The sequence below is a fragment of the Neovison vison genome, chromosome X, assembly GCF_020171115.1.
Source record: "Neovison vison isolate M4711 chromosome X, ASM_NN_V1, whole genome shotgun sequence".
Classification (NCBI taxonomy): domain Eukaryota; kingdom Metazoa; phylum Chordata; class Mammalia; order Carnivora; family Mustelidae; genus Neogale; species Neogale vison.
Genome location: NC_058105.1, coordinates 40,915,931 through 40,936,498, shown reverse-complemented (window position 1 = coordinate 40,936,498; position 20,568 = coordinate 40,915,931). Strand labels below are relative to the sequence as shown.

Here is a 20,568-nt window from a genome sequence, read left to right as displayed (position 1 = left end):
GGGCAGAAGATATGAACAGACACTTCTCCAATCAAGAAATACAAATGGCTATCAGACACATGAAAAAATGCTCATCATCATTAGCCCTCAGGGAGATTCAAATTAAAACCACATTGAGATATCACCTTACACCAGTTAGAATGGCCAAAATTAACAAAACAGGAAACAACATGTGTTGGAGAGGATGTGGAGAAAGGGGAACCCTCTTACACTGTTGGTGGGAATGCAAGTTGGTGCAGCCTCTTTGGAGAACAGTGTGGAGATTCCTCAAGAAATTAAAAATAGAGCTTCCCTACGACCCTGCAATTGCACTCCTGTTTATTTACCCCAAAGATACAGATGTCGTGAAAAGAAGGGCCATCTGTACCCCAATGTTTATAGCAGCAATGGCCACAGTCGCCAAACTATGGAAAGAACCAAGATGCCCTTCAACGGATGAATGGATAAGGAAGATGTGGTCCATATACACTATGGAGTATTATGCCTCCATCAGAAAGGATGAATATCCAACTTTTGTAGCAACATGGACGGGACTGGAAGAGATTATGCTGAGTGAAATCAGTCAAGCAGAGAGAGTCAATTATCATATGGTTTCACTCATTTGTGGAGCATAACCAATAGCATGGAGGACAAGGGGCGTTAGAGAGGAGTAGGGAATTTGGGTAAATTGGAAGGGGAGGTGAACCATGAGAGACTATGGACTCTGAAAAACAGTCTGAGGGGTTTGAAGTGGCGGGGGGGTGGGAGGTTGGGGTACCAGGTGGTGGGTATTATAGAGGGCACGGCTTGCATGGAGCACTGGGTGTGGTGAAAAAATAATGAATACTGTTTTTCTGAAAATAAATAAATTGGGAAAAAAAATAATGAATACTGTTTTTCTGAAAATAAATAAATTGGAAAAAAAAATTCTGTTGATGAACAAAACTGACTTCATCTACAACTTTAATTCCTTTTACCATGTAACATAATACACACACCGTTCTGAGGATTAGGATGTGGACATTTTGGGGGATGAATTAGTCTGCCTGCCACAGTCATTATGCTGCTTTAGATTCATACAGCATCTAGAACATGTAGCTTGAGAACTTTCTTCTGTCTAAAAAAAAAAAAGCCTTCAGAAGTATTTCTTCAAATACTGTTTTTGCACTCTTTCTCTCTTGTTCTCAGGTTCCAGGTACATATATCTTAGATCTTTCTACTATGCTATCTCCATCTCATTCTTTTTTCTATATTATCCAATGATTTTCTCTCTGAGCTTTAGTCTGGATACTAGACCTATTACTGTCCTGTCCAGTAATCCTCTCTTCTGTTCTGCATAATCTTTGTGAAATGTATCCATTGATTTCTTAATTTCAGTTATTTGATTAATTATTCATTTTCATTTGACTTTATAATTTTTGTATCTCTGATAAAATTATATATCATTTATTTATTGAACATATTATTCATAGTTATTTTAAAGGCCATTCAGTCTGTTTACTCCAACTTTTTAATCACCTATGTTTGTTTTTGTTGTTTGTTTTCTTGATTTTTTTTGTCATTTGATCCTCTTTCCTAGCATATCTGGCAATTTCTTCATTGAATTCTAAACTTCATGCATAGAAAACTGTAGTGGTTCTAAATGGTATCTTCCTCAGAAGAAGATAAAGTTTTTTTTTTTTTCTAAACAACAGGTGTAGTGGGATTAGATCATCTTAATGCAGTTGAAGCTGGTCTATTGCCAGTTTACCCTTACTCACATGGTGTAACACTTCCTGGCTCAACTAAAACCTGAGGTTTTAGGGTACTAGGGTACTTTGGAGATTCCTGAATTCCTCTTTTGCCTTCCTAGCATTCTGTGATATTATGATTCTGTTTAGCTTTGTCAAATTTTATCAGCTGCTTTATGCTTGGCTTCTTTTTTTTAAATTTAATTTAATTTAATTTTGTGTGTGTGTTCTAAAATTAATTGTTTATGCACCACACCCAGTGATCCATGAAATACGTGCCCTCCTTAATACCCACCACCGGGCTCACCCAACCCCCCACCCCTCTCCCCTCCAAAACCCTCAGTTTGTTTCTCAGAATCCACAGTTTTTCATGGTTTGTCTCCCCATCTGATTTCCTCCAACTCACTTCTCCTCTCCATCTCCCAATATGTTGGTTTCTTTGCCTCTCACCCTGAACAAGCACAAGTTAAGAGTCAGGTAATGCCTCAAGAGGAAATTTCATGCAGAATGTTGATCATACTTCTTTGCAGATATATATATACATATGTGTATATGTGTGTATGTACATACACACATATATATGTAATATAGTATTATATGTTTCAGCCATAAAAAAGGAAATCCTGCCATTTGTGATGACATAGATAAACCTTAAGAGAATTTTGCTAAGTGAAATAAATTAGAGAAAGACAAATACTATATAATCTCCCTTATATGTGGAATCTACAAAAGCCAAAATCATAGAAGCAAAGTAGATTGGTGGTTGCCAGGGCTGTGGGCTGTGGGGTGGGATAGATGAGGAGATGTTGGTCAAAAACTACAAACTTCCAGTTTTAAGAGGAATAAGTACGGAAGATCTAATGTGCAGTATGATAATTATAGTTAATAATACTGTAATGAATACTTGAAAGTTGCTAAGAGAGTAAATCTTAAGTGTTCTCAACATAACATCTATGAAAAATTGTAATCATGAGAGATGAAGGTTGTGTTAAACAACCTTATTATAATCAGTTCACAATATATGCGTGTATCAGACACCACATAGTACATCTTAAACAAAGCTATATGTCAATTATATCTCAATAAAGACGGAAAAATGTGAATAGAGTAATGCCTCCAATTCAAAATAACAGCTGTCATTTTTGCAGGATTTGATAAGCTAATCCTGAAATTCCCATGCAAATGTAAGAGACCCAGAATCGTTAAAATAATCTTAGACTAGAGGAACAAAACTGGAGCATTGACACTTTACAATTTCAAAATGACTACAAAGACACAGCTATCAAGACTGTGGGGCACTGGCATAAGAATAGATCCATAGGGACCCTGGGTGGCTCAGTCAGTTAAGTGCCTGCCTTCAGCTCAGGTCATGATCTCAGGGTCCTGGGATCGAGTCCCGCAGCAGGCTCTTTGTTCAGCGGGGAGCCTTCTCCCCTCTGCCTGCTTGTGCCCCTTCTCTCTCTCTCTGACAAATAAATGAATAAAATCTTTTGAAAAAAAGAATAGATCTATAAATCATAGGAATAGTATTGAGAGTTCAGAAATAACCTTAAAATTATGGTTATTTTTTTTTTACAACAGTAGCAAGAAAGCTCAATGGGGAAGGAGGTCTTTTCAATAAATGGTGATGGAACACCTAGATCCATAGGCCCAACATGACATTGGACACCTACTTCACATCACATTAAAAAAAATTAACTAAATATAGAACATAGACTTAAATGTAACCACTAAAAATCTAACTTTTTGTTAAAACTTTTAGTCTTAGTTAAAACTTTTAGTTAAAAAAACATAAGAGTAAGTCTTTGAACCTTGGATTAGGCAATAGTTTCTTAGATGTGACATCAAACACACAAGCAAGAAAAGTATATATATATACACATTTATGTGTGTGTGTGTATATATATATATGAATTAAAAATTTTTATTCTTTGAAGGACTCCATCAAGAAAGTGAAAAGACAACCCAGAGCAATCAAAGAAAATTTCTGCAAACCACATACCTGGTAAGTGGCTTATATCCAGAAGACATAGAATACATAAAGACCTTTTATGTCTCAATAATAAAAAAATAAATAACTCAATTTAAAAATAAGCAAAGGATCTGAATTGACATTCCACCAAAGAATATATAAAAATGGTCAATAATAAGCACTTAAAAGATGCTGAAAATTATTAGTCATTACAGAAATGCAAGTGAAAACCACAATGAAATACCGTTTCACACCCAGTAGGATGGCTACAATAAACTAAGATGGAAAATAACAAATGTTGGCAAAGATATGGCAGAACTGAAATTCTTACATATTGCTGGTGGGGATGTAAAATGGAGTAACACTTTGGAATACAATTTGGCAGTTCCTTGAAAAGTTAAAAATAGAGTTGCCATATGAACCAAAGATTTCAGTCCCAGGTATTTATACAAGAAATTTGAAAACATATGTACCCATGAAATCTCATCCACTAATATTCATAGTAGCTTTATTCACAATAGCAAAAAGTGGAAACAGTTCAAATGTTCATCAGCTGAGAAATAAATGAACATAATGTAATATAGCTATAAAATGAAATATTCAACAAAAACAAATAATAAAGTATGATACATGGATGAAACCTGAAACCATTATGCTAAGTGAAAGAAGCCAAACACTATGTTATGTTTCCCTTTATATGAAATGCCCAGAATAAGCAAATTCATAGTGACAGAAAGTAGATTAGTGTTTGCAATGGCTGGGGCAGGAAGTGGGAATTGGGAATCACTAGTAATATGTATTGGACTTCTTTATAGGATCATAAAATATTCTAAAGTTAGATTTTGGTGATGGTTGTATAATCCTTTGAGTATACTAAAAACAATGGAGTTTTCCACTTTAAATGTGTGAATTATGTGTTCCGTGAATTATATTTCAATAAAGCTGCTATTTTTTTTAATAAACTAACATAGACATCTTTAGGTAAATAGCCTATTGAGTTCCAACTTTCTGGCCCAGGTCAATTTCAGGTAAGGCAACCCAGTATACATACAGATGTTTGTATTTCCAAAACGTCATCAAATTTTATCCACACATTTCAACAAAAAGAAATTCTTGAGAGGAGAAATATAAACACTGGAGCATGCTAGATACCACAAATGAGGATAAACAGGAATAAAGTAATCTGTAGAATCCTGGGAATTTACTGGCAGTCTCCCTTTCTCAAGCAGGGAAACAAAGACCTAATAAATTAAAACCGATCAAATCCATATGCTAAAATCCAGGTCTCTTACACATATATAATACTGAGATTCAGAAGAAAAGCTAACATACTGAGCTCTATTAACAAAAAAAAAAAAAACAGTAGGATTTGAATGGACAGAAGGGAAGGGGGAGGAGCATCAATTAACTATTTATTGTGCATCTAATATGTACATAGGATAAACAAAAGCATGGGGACAAATACGAGCTTTATCTGAGTTCCTGAGGGTCAGAAGGAGCCTAAAAACCTCTGATGCAGTGAGCTTGTGTTAGAGACGTTTGTTTCTAAATATATAGCCAACAAATAAATCAAAACATATTTGCTATCAGATAGAAAGGGAACATAGGAACATTCTCGATTCCAGTGAGCTAGGGGGTATTGTAAACTATGCAGACTCATCCTTGCACACGGAGGTTATGTAGTTAATAAAATCATCAAGAGCAGCCTTTAAAATGAAAGATGTTGGAAAAGGGCAGCACTGAGCTGGAGGTTGTAGTGCTCTGGTTGCCAGGCAGCCACCCTCGGGCCCTCTTTTGTTACCGTGGTGATGTTTAGAGAGCTTACCTAAATACTCTTTGAGATAGCATCCGAACTCTCCACATCCCTTTAACACCAACTAGTCATGCCACTTCTTTTTCTTCCTCCCCCACATCTCTACCTACACTGTCATAATCTTACGAATGAGATGAACCTACAAGTGCACCTCCAGTGCCCGATGCCTCAGGCCTGGAAATGATATTGACTTACTCCCGAATGCAAATAAATGAAAGAATAATGAAATGAATGAGAAGATTAAGCAAGATTATTCAAATAAAAATAACCAAAATTATAATAAAATAAGCCTTTTCAAACAGAACATCGATCTAATTGGGAGATCATTCAGGAAAGGACATTGTCTTGGTAATCAGTAGTTCAGATTCTCTTGTCAGTTATCACTGGGTGGTCTTGTCATGTGAGTTCCCTTTTCTAGGCCTCAATTTCTTCATGTGTAGTAAAAGGGGGTAAACTATAGCAGTTTTTTTAAGCTTTTCTGGCCAGAATCTATAGTAAGTAAAACACTTTACAGCACAACCTAGTGTACACACACACACACACACACACACACCAACAAATCTGAACAAAAATTTTATGAAACAATACTTACCCTTATTTTATGTGATACATTCTGACATCTTCTGTTCTTTTTTTTCATATTTTTAATTTCTGGTTATGACCAGTTATTGACTTCATGCCCTCATTAATGCCTCACAACGAAGTTTGAAGAACACTGAACTAGCGCCTATCTAATGGCTCCTACAGTTCCAGTATTTTATGATTTTATGTTATGCCATTATCTCCTTTTTAAAATAATATTAAAAATCACTAGCATTTATTGAACCATTAGTATATGCTAGACACTGTTTTAAGCACTTTATCCATATGAACTTAATTTTTCAACAACCGTGACTACTTACATTAGTCAGGTTTTTAAGTTGAGGAAAATTAATGTGGCTGTTATCTGCACACCAGATTTAGTGACTACCAAAATTGATTTTATGATTTATTTAAAGTGTCTCAAATACCTTAGACTATCACCATTTGATAAAATTAAATATTATCTACTCTGCTCTTACTATTTTACACTTTGGAGGGGGGGGGATTTAACAGATAATCCAGATCTGAGGGGAAGGAAAAAAAATCAATAACCTAAATGATACCCATTATTGACTCTAAAAGTCACTTAATTACTCTGTTGTGTAAATAATCTGAAAACAGACACTTATAATGCCACACTGGGGAACATTTATACATAGGAATGATAACTACCCAAGTAGACACCTTAATTTTTAGGGATAGGCACTATCAGCATATTGTCAGTAGAACAATTTGAGACTCCAGATTTGTGCCCTTAGTCACTGTACATCTTTATTGTGTGTAGTATTGTAAAAAACAAAAAACATGGGTGCTATTTTTTCCTGATTCCACCAATTAACTACTGAGCACCACTGCAAGTATTCACCTTTTTGAATTAGCTGGAAAGATTTAAATATGATGCTACGATACTATTATGCATAAATTTCACCTAGTATATTGTTCAGGGGTTGCTGTTGGAGCAGATTTGAATGATTTTTGAACCAGCTCTTCTTGAAAAAATAATGGGATAGCTGATATTTAATGTCTCTTGCATTAAATCAAATAAAAATTCAAAACTTCATTTATTCACTTAACAATTAGTATTGAGCACCTACTATATGCTACATACTTATTTTTGCCCTGGTGATTCAATAGCAAATACAACAAAGTGCCAACACTCACGGATCTAAATTTTTTTGTGTTTTGTGAATTTGGATTTTTGTTTATTGTATTTGTTTATAGAAAGGCACGCTTATATATATTCTCTTTGAAGAGGGAGTGGGAATTACATGTTTCATTTATTTAAAATATTCAAGTGTTTTTTATGCATGGAAGTAAAGAAAGAACTATGAAAAACAAAACAAAACAAAAGGAATAAATCAGTTTTTGCTCTTAAAAAGCTTACAGTCTATTTAAATTAGTGGTTCCTAACCAGGAATCCTACTGTCCCTCAGGGGACATTTGTTCACGTCTGGAGATATTTTTGGTTGTCATGAGCTGGGTGGAGGCAGGATTAGTCCTACTGGTGTCTGGTTGGTAGAGGCTGGGAATACTGCTAAACATCCTCTAGTGTATAAGACATCCCCACAACAAATAATTTTGTGTCCCCAAATGTCAAGAGTGTCCAGGCTGAGAAACCCTAGTTAGAGGGACAAACTACATACATTAGAAGTTTTGTTTTTTAATTACAAGGTATTAGATGATAAATGCTAAAGGAGTGATAATACAAGATGATACTGATGAGTGAGAGCTCATTCTAGAATGAATTGGTGATGGGAGTCTTCATGAAGGAAGTGGGGTTCAACTTCCTGCTTGAAGCAGAGGAAAGCCGACAGAGCCCTGCTACCTCTCTGACTTCATCTCCTACCACTCTCCCCTCACCTTTCTACCCCAGCCAAAGGCTTTTGCATTTCCTTGAAAATACCAAGCATTCTTTTATTTCATGGAATCTGCTTTTGCTGTTCCCTTAGATTTAAGTGTACTTTCCCAAGATATCCATATACCTACTCCATCACTTCTTGTAAGTCTCCACTCTGTTCAGCCTTTTAATAGAGAGTCCTTTCCAAATCATCATACTCCTCTATGTACAATATTAACTCCTGCTCCCTCCATTCCCTTTCCCCTTATTATGGTTTTTTTTTTTTTGGTCTGTATAGCAAGATTGTACCTGGCCCAGAGCAGATACTCTAGACATATTTGCAGAATGAATGAATTTATTAAATATTAATAATGTTGGGGGTTTTCAGCCCAAGCAAATGAGAAGAAGCTCGACTAAAGGAGCCTAACTATTGTTATTCCCAATGGCCTAGAACAGTGCCTCCCTCATAGTAGAGACTTCATAAATAGTTAATAAACAATGATGAAATAGAAAAAGAAGATTAGTATGATCCAAACAAGTCTATAACCATCTTTGAAAAGTATTCTTAGGACAATTACTACATTCTCTCATTTTATTGCCCTTCACTTTACTGTATTCTATTTTTTTTTAAGATTTTATTTATTTATTTGAGAGAGAGACAGTGAGAGAGAGCATGAGCGAGGAGAAGGTCAGAGAGCAAAGCAGACTCCCCATGGAGCTGGGAGCCTGATGCGGAACTCGATCCCGGGACTCCAGGATCACGCCCTGAGCCGGAGGTTTTTGTTTTGTTTTGTTTTGTTTTGTTTTCACCAATTTGAAGGTTCAAGACTTCAGAGAAAAAAGTAACTTCAGATGTGGCAGAAATAGCAAGAGAACTAGAATTAGAAGTAGAGCCTGAGGATGTGATAGAACTGCTGCAAGCTCATGATAAAACTTTCAGGGATGGGGAGTTGCTTCCTATGGATGAGCAAAAGTGATTTCTTGAGATGGACTCTACTCCTGGTGAAGATGCTATGAAGACTGTTAAAATGACAACGAAGGATTTAGAATATTATGTAAACTTGGTTGATAATGCAGGGGCATGGTTTGATAGGATTGATTCCAATTTTGAGGGAAGTTCCATGGTGGGTAAAATGCTATCAAACAGCATCTCATGCTACCAAGAAATCATCCCTGAAAGGAAGAGTTAATCAATGGGACAAACTTCATCCTTGTCTTATTTTGAGAAGTTGCCATAGCCACCCCAACCTTCAGCATCAATTAACCTGACCAGTGAGCAGCCATCAACAGTGAGGCAACCAGCAAAATGATTGGCTGGAAGCCCAGATTGTGGTCAGCATTTTTAGCGATAATTCTTAAATTAAGGTATGTTCAATGTTCTTTTTAGCCATGATGCTTTTGCACACTTAATAGACTACAGTATAGTATAAATATAACCTTCTATGCATTGGAAAACCCCAAAATTCATTTGACTCACTTTATGGCCGTATTCACTTTATTGCAGTGCTCTGAAATGGAATCTGAAGTATCTCAGAAGTATGCCTGTATACTAGCACAACTGGGCACATATAACAAATGGCTTATTTTTGATTTGGACAATTCTTATCAGCTTTTCCACTTTATAGCCATACCGCATACATTTTTTGTAGTTTAGAAATGCAGTTTCTGACATTCTTTATCTTAGTTGTCTGTTAAGCCAGATATTGTATAAAACATACGTACATTTTAAAAATTCTAACCTAAAGGCAGCGCTTTACCAAGCCAGTTCTATAATTTTCTGTTTTCATTTGCACTTAATCACTAATTCACCATCCCTGCACTCAGGGAGTCACTACAGACAATTATGCTAATGTTCACAGCAATAGCAACTAACGTTTATGGAGGACTTTTTGTGCTGGGGACTTTCCTGAAGGCTGTGCATACATTATCTGGTTTCGTTCCTACTATAGGAGACCTGTGGTATGGAATTCATGTATATTAATGAACTCTAATTTACTTTCTGTAGCAGGCCCAAGGCCCAAACCCCCAAACACCTGAGCTAGGACTACACATACCCCGCTTCCAGCCACTTTCTCTTTTCTCTTGCCTCTCAGCACTCTCCTTTCTAGAAGGACCACGAGTGCTCCTCCCCCTCCCTCATGCGACGTTTTGGGAACCATGGCGACCAACACCGTCCCTCCTCCTCCTCCTCCCCTGGCAACCCGACTGGCACCAGGTGGGAGGATCTGCTACGTAACCGCGCGTGTGACTGCCTAGTAACAGTGCCGGCGAGTTGGAAGCGCGCCGAGAGATGGGTGGGGCGAGAGAGCTGACGCCTGCACGCGGCACGTCTTTGCAGCCTCGCTTCGGGGGCGGAGCCTTGCCAGTCGGCGGGAGCAGAGTAGCTAGCGTTCGTCGCTCGAGCGCGCGGTTTCTCAGTCCTCAGCTTTGGACGGGGCAGACTAGCTTTGGGGAGTGAAGAGAGTACGCAGTTATCCGACAATGTCTGGTGAGTCAGGTCAGCCTCAGGCCGGCCCCTCACATGCCGGTCTAGATTTTCCGAATCCTGAGAGAAATCGGGCTGGGGTCCCGGGAGGGGTGATCCGAAGGGCCGGTTCCCACGGGCGCAGGTCCTGGATCCAAAAGGTCCTCGAGCAGATAACGGATTCTCCTCTGCAGTGGGTCACCCCGTCGGAGGTGGTGCCTGTCGCTGTGCTGGCCGTCCAGAGGTACCTGTTAGAGGATGAGCCGCGCGACACGATACCCAAACCTCCCCTTTACTGCTATGATGTGACGATCTCGGACGGGGTGTACCAGGAGAAGTGCTACCTGGACCCCAGCCTGAACTTTCTGGTCTATAAAAATATTCTTAAAGTTGGCATAGAAATGAAAATTTCCAGAGTCTCGTGTCTTTACAACGAAAAAAGGTTAGGCCAGGGGATCCTGTGCATAGATAACGTTCACTGTGGAGATACCCTAGAGGCTATTTCTCTAGAAACTCCATTCAGAAATAGTGCTCACAAGGAGGTACCGGAGAGGCCTTTAAGAGGCGGGAAGAGTCATTACCTGGCCCTGTGGAATAACGAAGATCCGTATGGAGATATCTGGTTAACCAACAAGCAACCTGAGGAACACAATTTTAACAGTAAGTAATGGGGAACGACGGAGGGGTTAAAAAAATTAGTTTTCGGGAGCTTGCGTTAGTGGGAAAGGAAACGAGGGTGCTTTGGTATTGTTCATTTCAAGCCGCGAGTGGGAATAAACAAATGCTCCTGGATGTCGGTTTGGCGCTCGCTTAATAAATTTGCACAGACCGTTTCTTGCTTTGATTATTCAAATGACCATTTAGGAAGTGTCTGAATACATCTCAGATTTAATCTGGCATGCATACTTGTGTGTGCGTTTGCCTACGGTGGAATTATCTTCGTTTCATTCCCATTCCACTTGTGGAACTAGTACTTTTCTGTGTTGATTGGCGAGTGTATAGATTTGAATTCGGCATAAAAGTCATAAATATTTGTGGTTTTGCGTGTTTTAACCTTCATTCAAAAAAGGATGTTCTGTGATTTATTCCGTAATAACTTGCATTAATGAAACGCCATTTTTATGGCTTAGAGTGTAGCAGTTATGTAAATACTGCTTCTTTGAATGTGTGGTTTTTGTGGACAGGCTTGGAATTTTCATTTTTATATTTCTTATTGCGTATCACGGACAATACTGACCCGAGTTTAATTCTTCTGTACCAGAAGTAGGAAGTTAGCCTGAAAATGCCGGTTCGTCATCAGCAACTGCTGTAAAACATATTTTATCAGAGATGGAAGGGGAATGATAGTACTATAGGCATGTACGTGTATGGAATGGGAACCAAATTAAATGCAAAAAAAATGAAATAAAGCAAAGTACTTAAGGAAGGAAGGTGTTATTTTCTACATCTACTGTTTTTCAGGTTTTTTTTTTTTTTTTTTTACATTGCAGTCGTATTAGCTCATACGTAATCTTGCTATGACGTATATCAGCAACAGGCTTGAAAGTGAAAAGACAACTGGATCAAAAATATGCAATTAAAGTAATATCCAGTTATAAGGGGAAAAGGATGTTATAGAAACGTGTGGACAAGGATGATTTAAATAACTTAAGCTTTAAAAACAAGATAGTCATTTCAGAGATGAAATAATGGAATGATTTTTATCTCAAGCATGGAATAAGGCATCACTGCATTACTACCCTAAGTGTTAACCATTTTTATTTTTAAGATTGAATACACAAATGAAAAATTTGGTGTCTAGAAGAATTAAGAGGGGAATAATATTTATAAAAATATATTTCATTTTTCTGACTATGGAAGTGATATCCATTATTGAATACATATTTTTATTACAAAAGGCAATGTCTAGGTGCTAAAAAATCCAAACTATATTTAAAAGTATATTCTTGGCTAGCAAGAAAAATAGCAATACAGACTGAAAAGCAAACACTTATTGAACACCTATGGGCAAGATAATATTAAAAGCACTTTATTTGTGCAAACATAAAACGTATATTAAAAATGTAAGACCCGGGTATAGGATAATTTTGACGACAAAAATCTAGAAGTGGGCATATATTGGTGTTCTTTCAAGTTTGCCGTATGGTTAAAATTTTGAAAAAATAAAATGTTGGGGTGGAATGAAAGACCCCTTTACCTCCTTTTCCTATGACTTCAACTTTGATCTCAAAACTCCAAAGGTTCAGCAGTTTGGTGCGTATCACTGGAAAAAAAAATTCTATGGCGTGGCATGATTTGCTGTTTATACTTACTCAAGCATCTTTAATGTATATCTGCTCATACACACTTCCACACTATGGGTGTACCATAATTTATATAATCATGCCCATGTGAATGGATAATTATCAATTTTAGGCTGTTACTGGTTTTTTAGTTTTAGATCTAGCACAGAACATCATTAGGATATACACATACTTGTTCATTGTGTTCAAGTATTTCTGTGAGATGGATAGATTCTTAGAAGTGAAATTGCTGAGTTAAAGAGTATTTAAACTGTTTCATGTAATGGATATTGACAAATCATCTGAAAAGGTTTTACTGATTTATATTCCCACTAACATATGTATGAATGCCCATTTCTCCATATTGTATTAATTTAAAATTATGTCTTGACTTTTCTGAATTCTTTGCTAATGGATAGTAAGTATTTGTTATATATTGCAGAGTACATTCTCACACTCCCTTTTCTCTTTGCTTATGGTGCATTTTTGTGCTTTTAAAAACTTTTCTATTAAGGCATGATATGTACAATGTGTTAAAGTCTTAAAAATACAGCTTGAAATTAAAAAAAAAAAAAGCTTAAAGCTTGAAACCACCTCCCCACCCCACCCCAAATCAAGACACAGAACATTGTAAGCATCTCAGAAGTCTCCCTAATGCCCTCTCCTGGTCAATATCCTACTCCAAAGGTAACCAATATTGTGATCTCAAAGACAGCTTTTCAAAATGGATGTTAGATCATGCCCATCTCCTGTCTAAATCTCTGCAGTGGCTCTCCATTGCACTTAGACAACAATCCAGACCTCCTATCAGGGTGAGCAAGGCCCTGTGGTGTGGACGAACTTGCTTTAAATGGCCAGATAGTGAATCTTTTTGCCTTTTTCAGACACATAATCAAAGCTATTCAACTTGGTCAGAGTATAGCAAAAGCAGCCATAGGCAATATGTAAACTAATAGGTTTGGCTGTTTTTTAGTAGAATTTTATTTACAAAACCTGGCAGCAAGCCAGATTTAGCTCAGGGGCTATAGTTTATAGACCCCTGCCTTACTGAATCCCCTTGTTCACCTCTCTAATCCCTCACCTCCACCATTTTATTTCCAAAATATGAGCCTTGTTTTTTATCTCAAACCTCCTTGTTCTGTCTTGCCTCTAGTAAGTTGCTCCTGTTTTTTCCTCTTTCTGGAAAGTTCCTTCCCATCTTCAGGTTTCAACTCAAATATATAAAACACGTTAGAAAGGGTTGTTTAAATATGTGTTCCCTCCTCATTATTATTTATTGCATCACCATGGAAATGCCCTTCATAGAATTGATAACATTCTGAAATTATTAATTCTGTTTTCTTTTTCCTCCCACTGGTTTATAAGATTCATGAGGGCAAGGCTTCTGTTTTTTTCACTGCTGTGGCGCATTTCTCCTACACCCAGAACGGTGTCTGCTGAGTGCTTTCGATAAGTGTTTATTGAATAAAGGAATGCATTAAATAAATTACATTGATGGATTTTCTAATGTTGAATTACTTTTATATCTCTAATTGGTCATGGTTGTTGTATTTACATCTGTATATTTAAAGTGAATTTATTCCATAGGTTTTATTTTTTAGGGATTTACTATTTTAACCTCATATTGATATCAGTTCAATTAATATTAGCCTAGTAGAATGAGTTGGGAAACTTGCTTGTTTTTCTGTGCTTACATAAAATATTTGTTCATTGAAGGTTTGGTAGAATTTATCCCTAAAACTATTAGAACCTGGGGCCTTGGGCCAGGATTGGGGGTTGAGAGAATAACTCCTTTTCAGTTTCTCAGAAAAAGTAATGAAATTAATGACTCTTCTTCTTGAGTCCATTTGTGAGAGTTGATATTTTACTAGAAAATATCATTTCACCTAGATCTCCAAGTTGTATGCAGTAGTCTCTATTTTTAAATTTTAGTTTATATTTTTTAAATTTTTTAGTCTTGTTTCATTCCCTTTTACATTCTTAAATATATTTACCCTTTGTTATGGTCAGCCTTGCCAGAGACTTGTCTGTTTTATTAGTATTTTATAAAAAGACTTTTGGCTTTGCTAATTAAGTCTATATTGGGGAGATGTTTTCTATTTAATTAACACTATCATCTTTAATTTCTTGTATTTCTTTTGTTCATACTTTTTTGTACTACCTTCTTGAGTTGAATGCTTGGTTCCCTTATTTCTTTGTTTATTTCTTCCAAAAGCTTTTGAAATTCTGAAATTTCCCATGGAAACTGTTTTGGCTATGTACACTAGGTTTTGAAGTGTAGAGATTTTATTTTTACTCATTATTTATATTTTCTGATTTTAAAATTGAGTTCCTCTTTAACCCTCAAAATTTTAGAAAAAGCTTACTTATTAGATATGAAGTCTATTATAACAAGTTTTTTAAAAGATTTTATTTATTTACTTTGAGAGGGAGAGCACAAGGAGGGGCGAGAAGGGACAGCGGGAGTGGGAGAAACAGACTCCCCACAGAGCAGGGAACCCAGATGTGAAGCTTGATCCCAGGACCCAGGATCATGACCTGAGCCAAAGGCAGACTCAACGGACAGAGCCACCCAGTCGCCCCTATAACAAGTTTTTAAATTTTAATTGAAGTATTCCATATTCTTATTTTAAAATCTATTTTATCTGCCCATTTCTCCAAGAGGAATATTGCCTTCTCTTCATGATGTGGTTTTGTTCATTTCTCTTCATATTTCTAAAAGTTTTTGATTTAGATGTTACTATAATGTATAAAGTTTCATAACATAGTAATCTTGGTGAATTTTTAACCTTTTATCAGTATGAAATTTTTTTATTCTTTTGTGTCTGGAATTCTATTTTGCCTTGATAGTACTATTTACTACTGCTGCTGTCTTGTAGTTGGCATTTTGGGCGGTGGTTCTCACATATAAATGGACATCCATATCACTTCAGGCGTTTTAAAATGCAGATTTCTGGGCCCCACCACCAGTTTCTGATTCAGTAGGTCTGTGGTAGGGCCCTAGAATTTGCATTTCTAGGAAGTTCACTGGTAGTTAATGATCCTGTTGGTGCAAATGCCACATTTTTGAGAACTGACCTAGTGTATGTATCTTTGTCCATTCCTTTTTCCTATTTTGTTTTACATTTGCCTTTTAAAAGAAATACATAGCTAAGATTTTGGGTTTTTAACCCAAACCAATTCTTTTTCTTTCAAGAGATGAATTTAATCCAATTAAAGTCATTAATGATGTTTTTATACCTCTTCTTGCAGAACTACTTTGTGTTTGCTATACGCCATGCTTTATTTTTTTTTTACTTTTGCAAGATTTAAACTCCTTTATCTTACAGTGCTTTAGAAGCTATACATTAATTTGTATTCTTCTAGAGGTTACCCTTAATGTTTTAACTAAGTTATTTAAACTTTGATTTTTGTGTCAAGATCCAGAATTATTCACAATTTATTATATCTTCCTCTTGAACGATACAAGGTGTTTAGGACTTCACCTGGACATGATGGCAATTTGGCATATTGCTGTATTTGGTTTGAAAGTATTTGCTCGAGGATATTTGCCATGATAAATGATTTGGATTTATGGATTTTTTCCTGTGTACTACATTTGTAATAATTTTTCAGGATTTATCTATGTTTGTAAAATGAATAGTTAGAACATGGTGCCATTTTATTTTTATTCTTTTGCAGTGGTTTTTACTGTGTGCTTCAAGGACCTCTAGAGATATCCTGAAGACCTTTTCAAAGGATTCACATCAGAACTATTTTCATAATAATATTACTAAGACTTCATTTACTTTTTATCACTCTAATTCTTTGAAAGTATACAGTGGAGTCTTCCAGAGGCTACAAGATATGTGACACTGAAACAGACTGAATGCCAAAGAAATGAGTATCCAGTGTCTTCTATTAAGCTAGACACTAAAAAGATTTACAAAAATGTAAATCAGTGCCACTCTTCTTACTAGATTCCTTGTTTAGAGAATACAGTCTCATATATATCTCATGTATGTTTTAGAGAATACAGTCTCATTATGTATTTTATATATATATAAATGTATATGTATATATATGTATTTATATATATATAAATACATAATAGGCTTATTGTTTTTTAAGGGAGTTAATGAATAATATTTTATTTCTTAGTTTTACTTTATAATATTGCAAGTGTTATTACCACATAAATAAAAGCTTTTTGAGGTCTTCAGTAATTTTTACGAATGTAAAAGTCTCCTGAGACCAGAAAGTTTTAGAATCACTGTTCTATCATTTGCTATCTAACATTTAATATTGAATATCTAGTTTATTTATTTTCATTCTTATAAAAATGAACACACTTCTATGAATTTATACAGATTCTTCATTGTCTGTATATAGCCTGAAATTTCTTTTTTGGATTTGAGAGATATGTATATTCTATGAAGTTTGTGAGTTAAAAACCCAAACTGGGAAAACATTAACCAGGCAGTTGTCTGATCACAGCTGACTCCGTGGACCCAATTATAGTGAAAGCAGTGGCTCTTAGAACTCTGGTTTTACAAAAGCATATAACTCTTGAATTTATTCTAGTTAGTACAAGTAGACATGCCTTCATTGACCAAGAGTGTTCCACATACATTTCAGGTAATCCAGAGTTGATCCATAATTTTACCTAATTAAAAAGCAAATATTAGGACCTATGACCGCGCTATTAATGTTTTGGAAGACTATAAAAGGAAAATTATACAAGATGTCTGAGGACTAAAAACAGTATTTTTTTAATGATACAGGTATAACTACAACATTCCACGTAAATTCTTATTAAAAAGAAATTACAACTATGGTTTTCATGCCAAAATGTTGAGTAGATAATATGTCAGGTAAATTAAAATGGAAGTGGGAGATACCTTGTGAAATAAAATATTGGAATAAATACAAATTAAGGTTTTAACAGTTGAGACTGGGCTATGAAAGAGTAAAATGTAGACAGACTTGCCAGTCAAACCTCTCTTAAGCCAAGGAAGAATAAAATAAAAACTACAAGTTAATATTTTAAAGATGGTGAATAGCTTTTAAGCAGTTTTTGTATTTGCCAGCAGGCATGGAGATTAAAATTTCAAAGTAAATTATATGACATATGAGAAGATAATGAGTACTAAGTAGAAAAATAAGATGGGATGAGGCATAAGTAAAGGGATCAATTTTCAATAGGATAGTAAGGAATAACATCACTGAGAAAGTGACCTTTGAGCAAAACTTGAAGGAGGGGAGGAAGGAAGTCACTCTGGCATCTAAAAAGATATTCCAGACAGAGGGAAGAGCAAGTGCAAAAGTCCTGGTCTGGCATGTTTGGGAAATACAGAACTTAACAGGTATAAAACTACGGTGAGGGCAATACAGAAATACATCATAAAACAATTCTATAAATTAAATATGTACGTGCTTGGTAGTGGGAAAATATTCCATGGCATTGAGTTTTTCCCACAGAATTTCTTAAGGGAGATGAGTTTATTGACGTGTAATTAGCATACAATATTATATTGGTTTCAGGTGTACAATGTAATGATTTAACTATACTATACATTTCTCAGTGCTCATCAGAATATGTGTTCTTTTAATCCCCTTTATCTATTTCACCCATTCCCCCACCCAGGGAGAGATGAGTTTAGATCCAAGTCTTTCAGGTAGTAATTACCCAGTTTGACAAGACAGAGGGCATTCGAGGCGGAATAGTATATTAGTTAATATAGATATTTACCTTCGTGCTGGGCACATAGTATGACATATTTATATATTAGCTATTTTTTTAAGAGAGAAAGAGGGAAAATGCATGCATGCGAGAGAGTTGGGAGGGATGGTAGGTAGGAGAGAAAAAGTGTTAAGCAGGTTAAGCAGGATCTCCATGCCCAGCGACTCTGAGATCATGACCTGAGCCAAGAGTTGGCTGCTTAACTGACTGAGCTACCCAGGCACCCCTGTATATTAGCTATTATTATTAAGGATAGCATGTATTATTAAGTTTTTATGTAGAAAGTATGTAGACCCGTTTAGCTGGTGAGAAGGAGTTGCTGTGGGGATGATCTGGCTACCATTTTTAACCATTAAAACAATTTTTAAATAAACATGATATGTTAAGTAGGACTTTTTTCTTTTCTATTTTTTTAAATTCTAGATACCAAAATAATTTCCCTGTCTCACCTTGAAATGACCTGGGCTAACAGAAGGAATTTTCCTGCATTGCTTGTGAGAATCTTGCATAAATCCAAACTGCGATACTATGGAAAACCTGATAAAAAGATGATTGAGCCATACCAGGTATAAGTAATGACAAGATATTACATGTTAATTTAATGGTTATAGATTATAGCTTACAGAACTGACTCCATATTAGGATAACTTATGTACAAAAAATATTTTATAAGTTTAATAATGTTTAAAACATATATAAATGTGTATTTCAAGGTATTTTTCTATGTAATTTCTTATGCAAAAAGAAATCTTTCTGTATTGGTACCTTGTAGTTCCCTAATTCATTTGGTCTCCTTCACAGTTTTTTCTTTATCTTCAACTTTTTCTTCTCTACTGTGCTTTCTACACCAGCATAGAGACATACTCTAGTCTTTCATTAGGAAAAAAATCCAAAAATCTCCTTGGGCCTCAGGATTCCTGTATTCCCTCTCTTCTCTTCTGGCAAACTCTTTAGAGAAGTAGTCTCTCTTAGATGTTTTTACTTTCTTTCCTCCCGTTTACTTTTCAACACAATTGGTCTGACTTTTTTCTTCAGCTGGTCACTCACTGGAGACCTTCTAATTGTGAAATCTAGCTGATATTTTTCTGTTACCTTGACTCTCTGTGCCATATAATGCCAGTGAGAACTACCTTCCTGATTTCTGTTCCATTTGTTTTTTTATTTAACATTTTACCATATTTTCACATGTTATCAAAAATTATTTTAGATGTTTTATTAAGCTTTCATTAAAACAGTTATAGATACTTTGCAGGAATTTGGGAAATGCAGAAAGCTCTATAAATAAAGCTGATAAGTAATATCACCCCAAATTCTAACACAGCCAGTATTAATATTAATGTGTTTTATTTCCTTTTTGTATGTATATATCATGTCTACATATCTACAGCATATATATGCACATATTTATTTCATATGTATGTCATATGTATCACATATCTGTGTATAGGTATACATATCATGTATTACATGACTGTCATATATTAAATTATCTTACAAAATGGAAATCATATTATACATACAATTTTGTATCACTTAACATTTCCTTAAGTATTTTCTATCACTAGAAATCATTCATAGCTTTTCATGGTTACAGATTATATCATAACTTATTCAGTCATCACCCTATATTTTTGCTTTCTTGTTCTTTTTTTTTTTTAAGATTTTATTTATTTATTTGACAGAGAGAGATCACAAGTAGGCAGAGAGGCAGGCAGAGAGAAAGAGAGAGAGAGAGAGAGAGAGGAAAGCAGGCTCTCCACTCAGCGGAGAGCCTGATGTGGGACTTGATCCCAGGACCCTGGGATCATGACCTGAGCCGAAGGCAGCGGCTTAACCCACTGAGCCACCCAGGCGCCCCTTGCTTTCTTGTTCTTAAAATTAGAATGCTCTGTAGATAAAAGTAACAGATATGTATGTGCTTTTTCACTCTTTTTTCTAGACCTTTCTGGAAGTTGCTGACAGTTCAGGCACTGTGTCAGTGATTATGTGGAACGCCCTGTGTCCTGAATGGTATAAAAGTTTGCGGGTTGGTTTAGTTCTTCTTCTTCAGGATTATTCCGTCAAAAAGAGTTATCCGTTCAGGATGCAGCCTCTGCCTGTGGATCCACAGATCAAACTAATTTCTACAATGGGTTAAGTATTCAATAAATTTATTGCTTTATGGCTATTTTGTTTGTTTAAATTTTC

At 35.8% G+C, this 20,568-nt stretch overlaps 1 protein-coding gene across 2 annotated transcripts in view; it reads left to right on the top strand.

Annotated features, from left to right (window-relative positions):
* Positions 1-10,290: 10,290 nt before the first annotated feature.
* RADX (RPA1 related single stranded DNA binding protein, X-linked) overlaps positions 10,291-20,568 on the top strand; it is a 78,809-nt gene continuing 68,531 nt past the window's right edge. For both annotated transcript variants that reach the window (XM_044235405.1, XM_044235404.1), the window contains exons 1-3: positions 10,291-11,037; positions 18,805-18,947; positions 20,321-20,513. In XM_044235405.1, the coding sequence (XP_044091340.1) occupies positions 10,395-11,037; positions 18,805-18,947; positions 20,321-20,513 (979 nt within the window). In that variant the 5' untranslated portion in view covers positions 10,291-10,394. The remainder of the gene's footprint in view (positions 11,038-18,804; positions 18,948-20,320; positions 20,514-20,568) is intronic.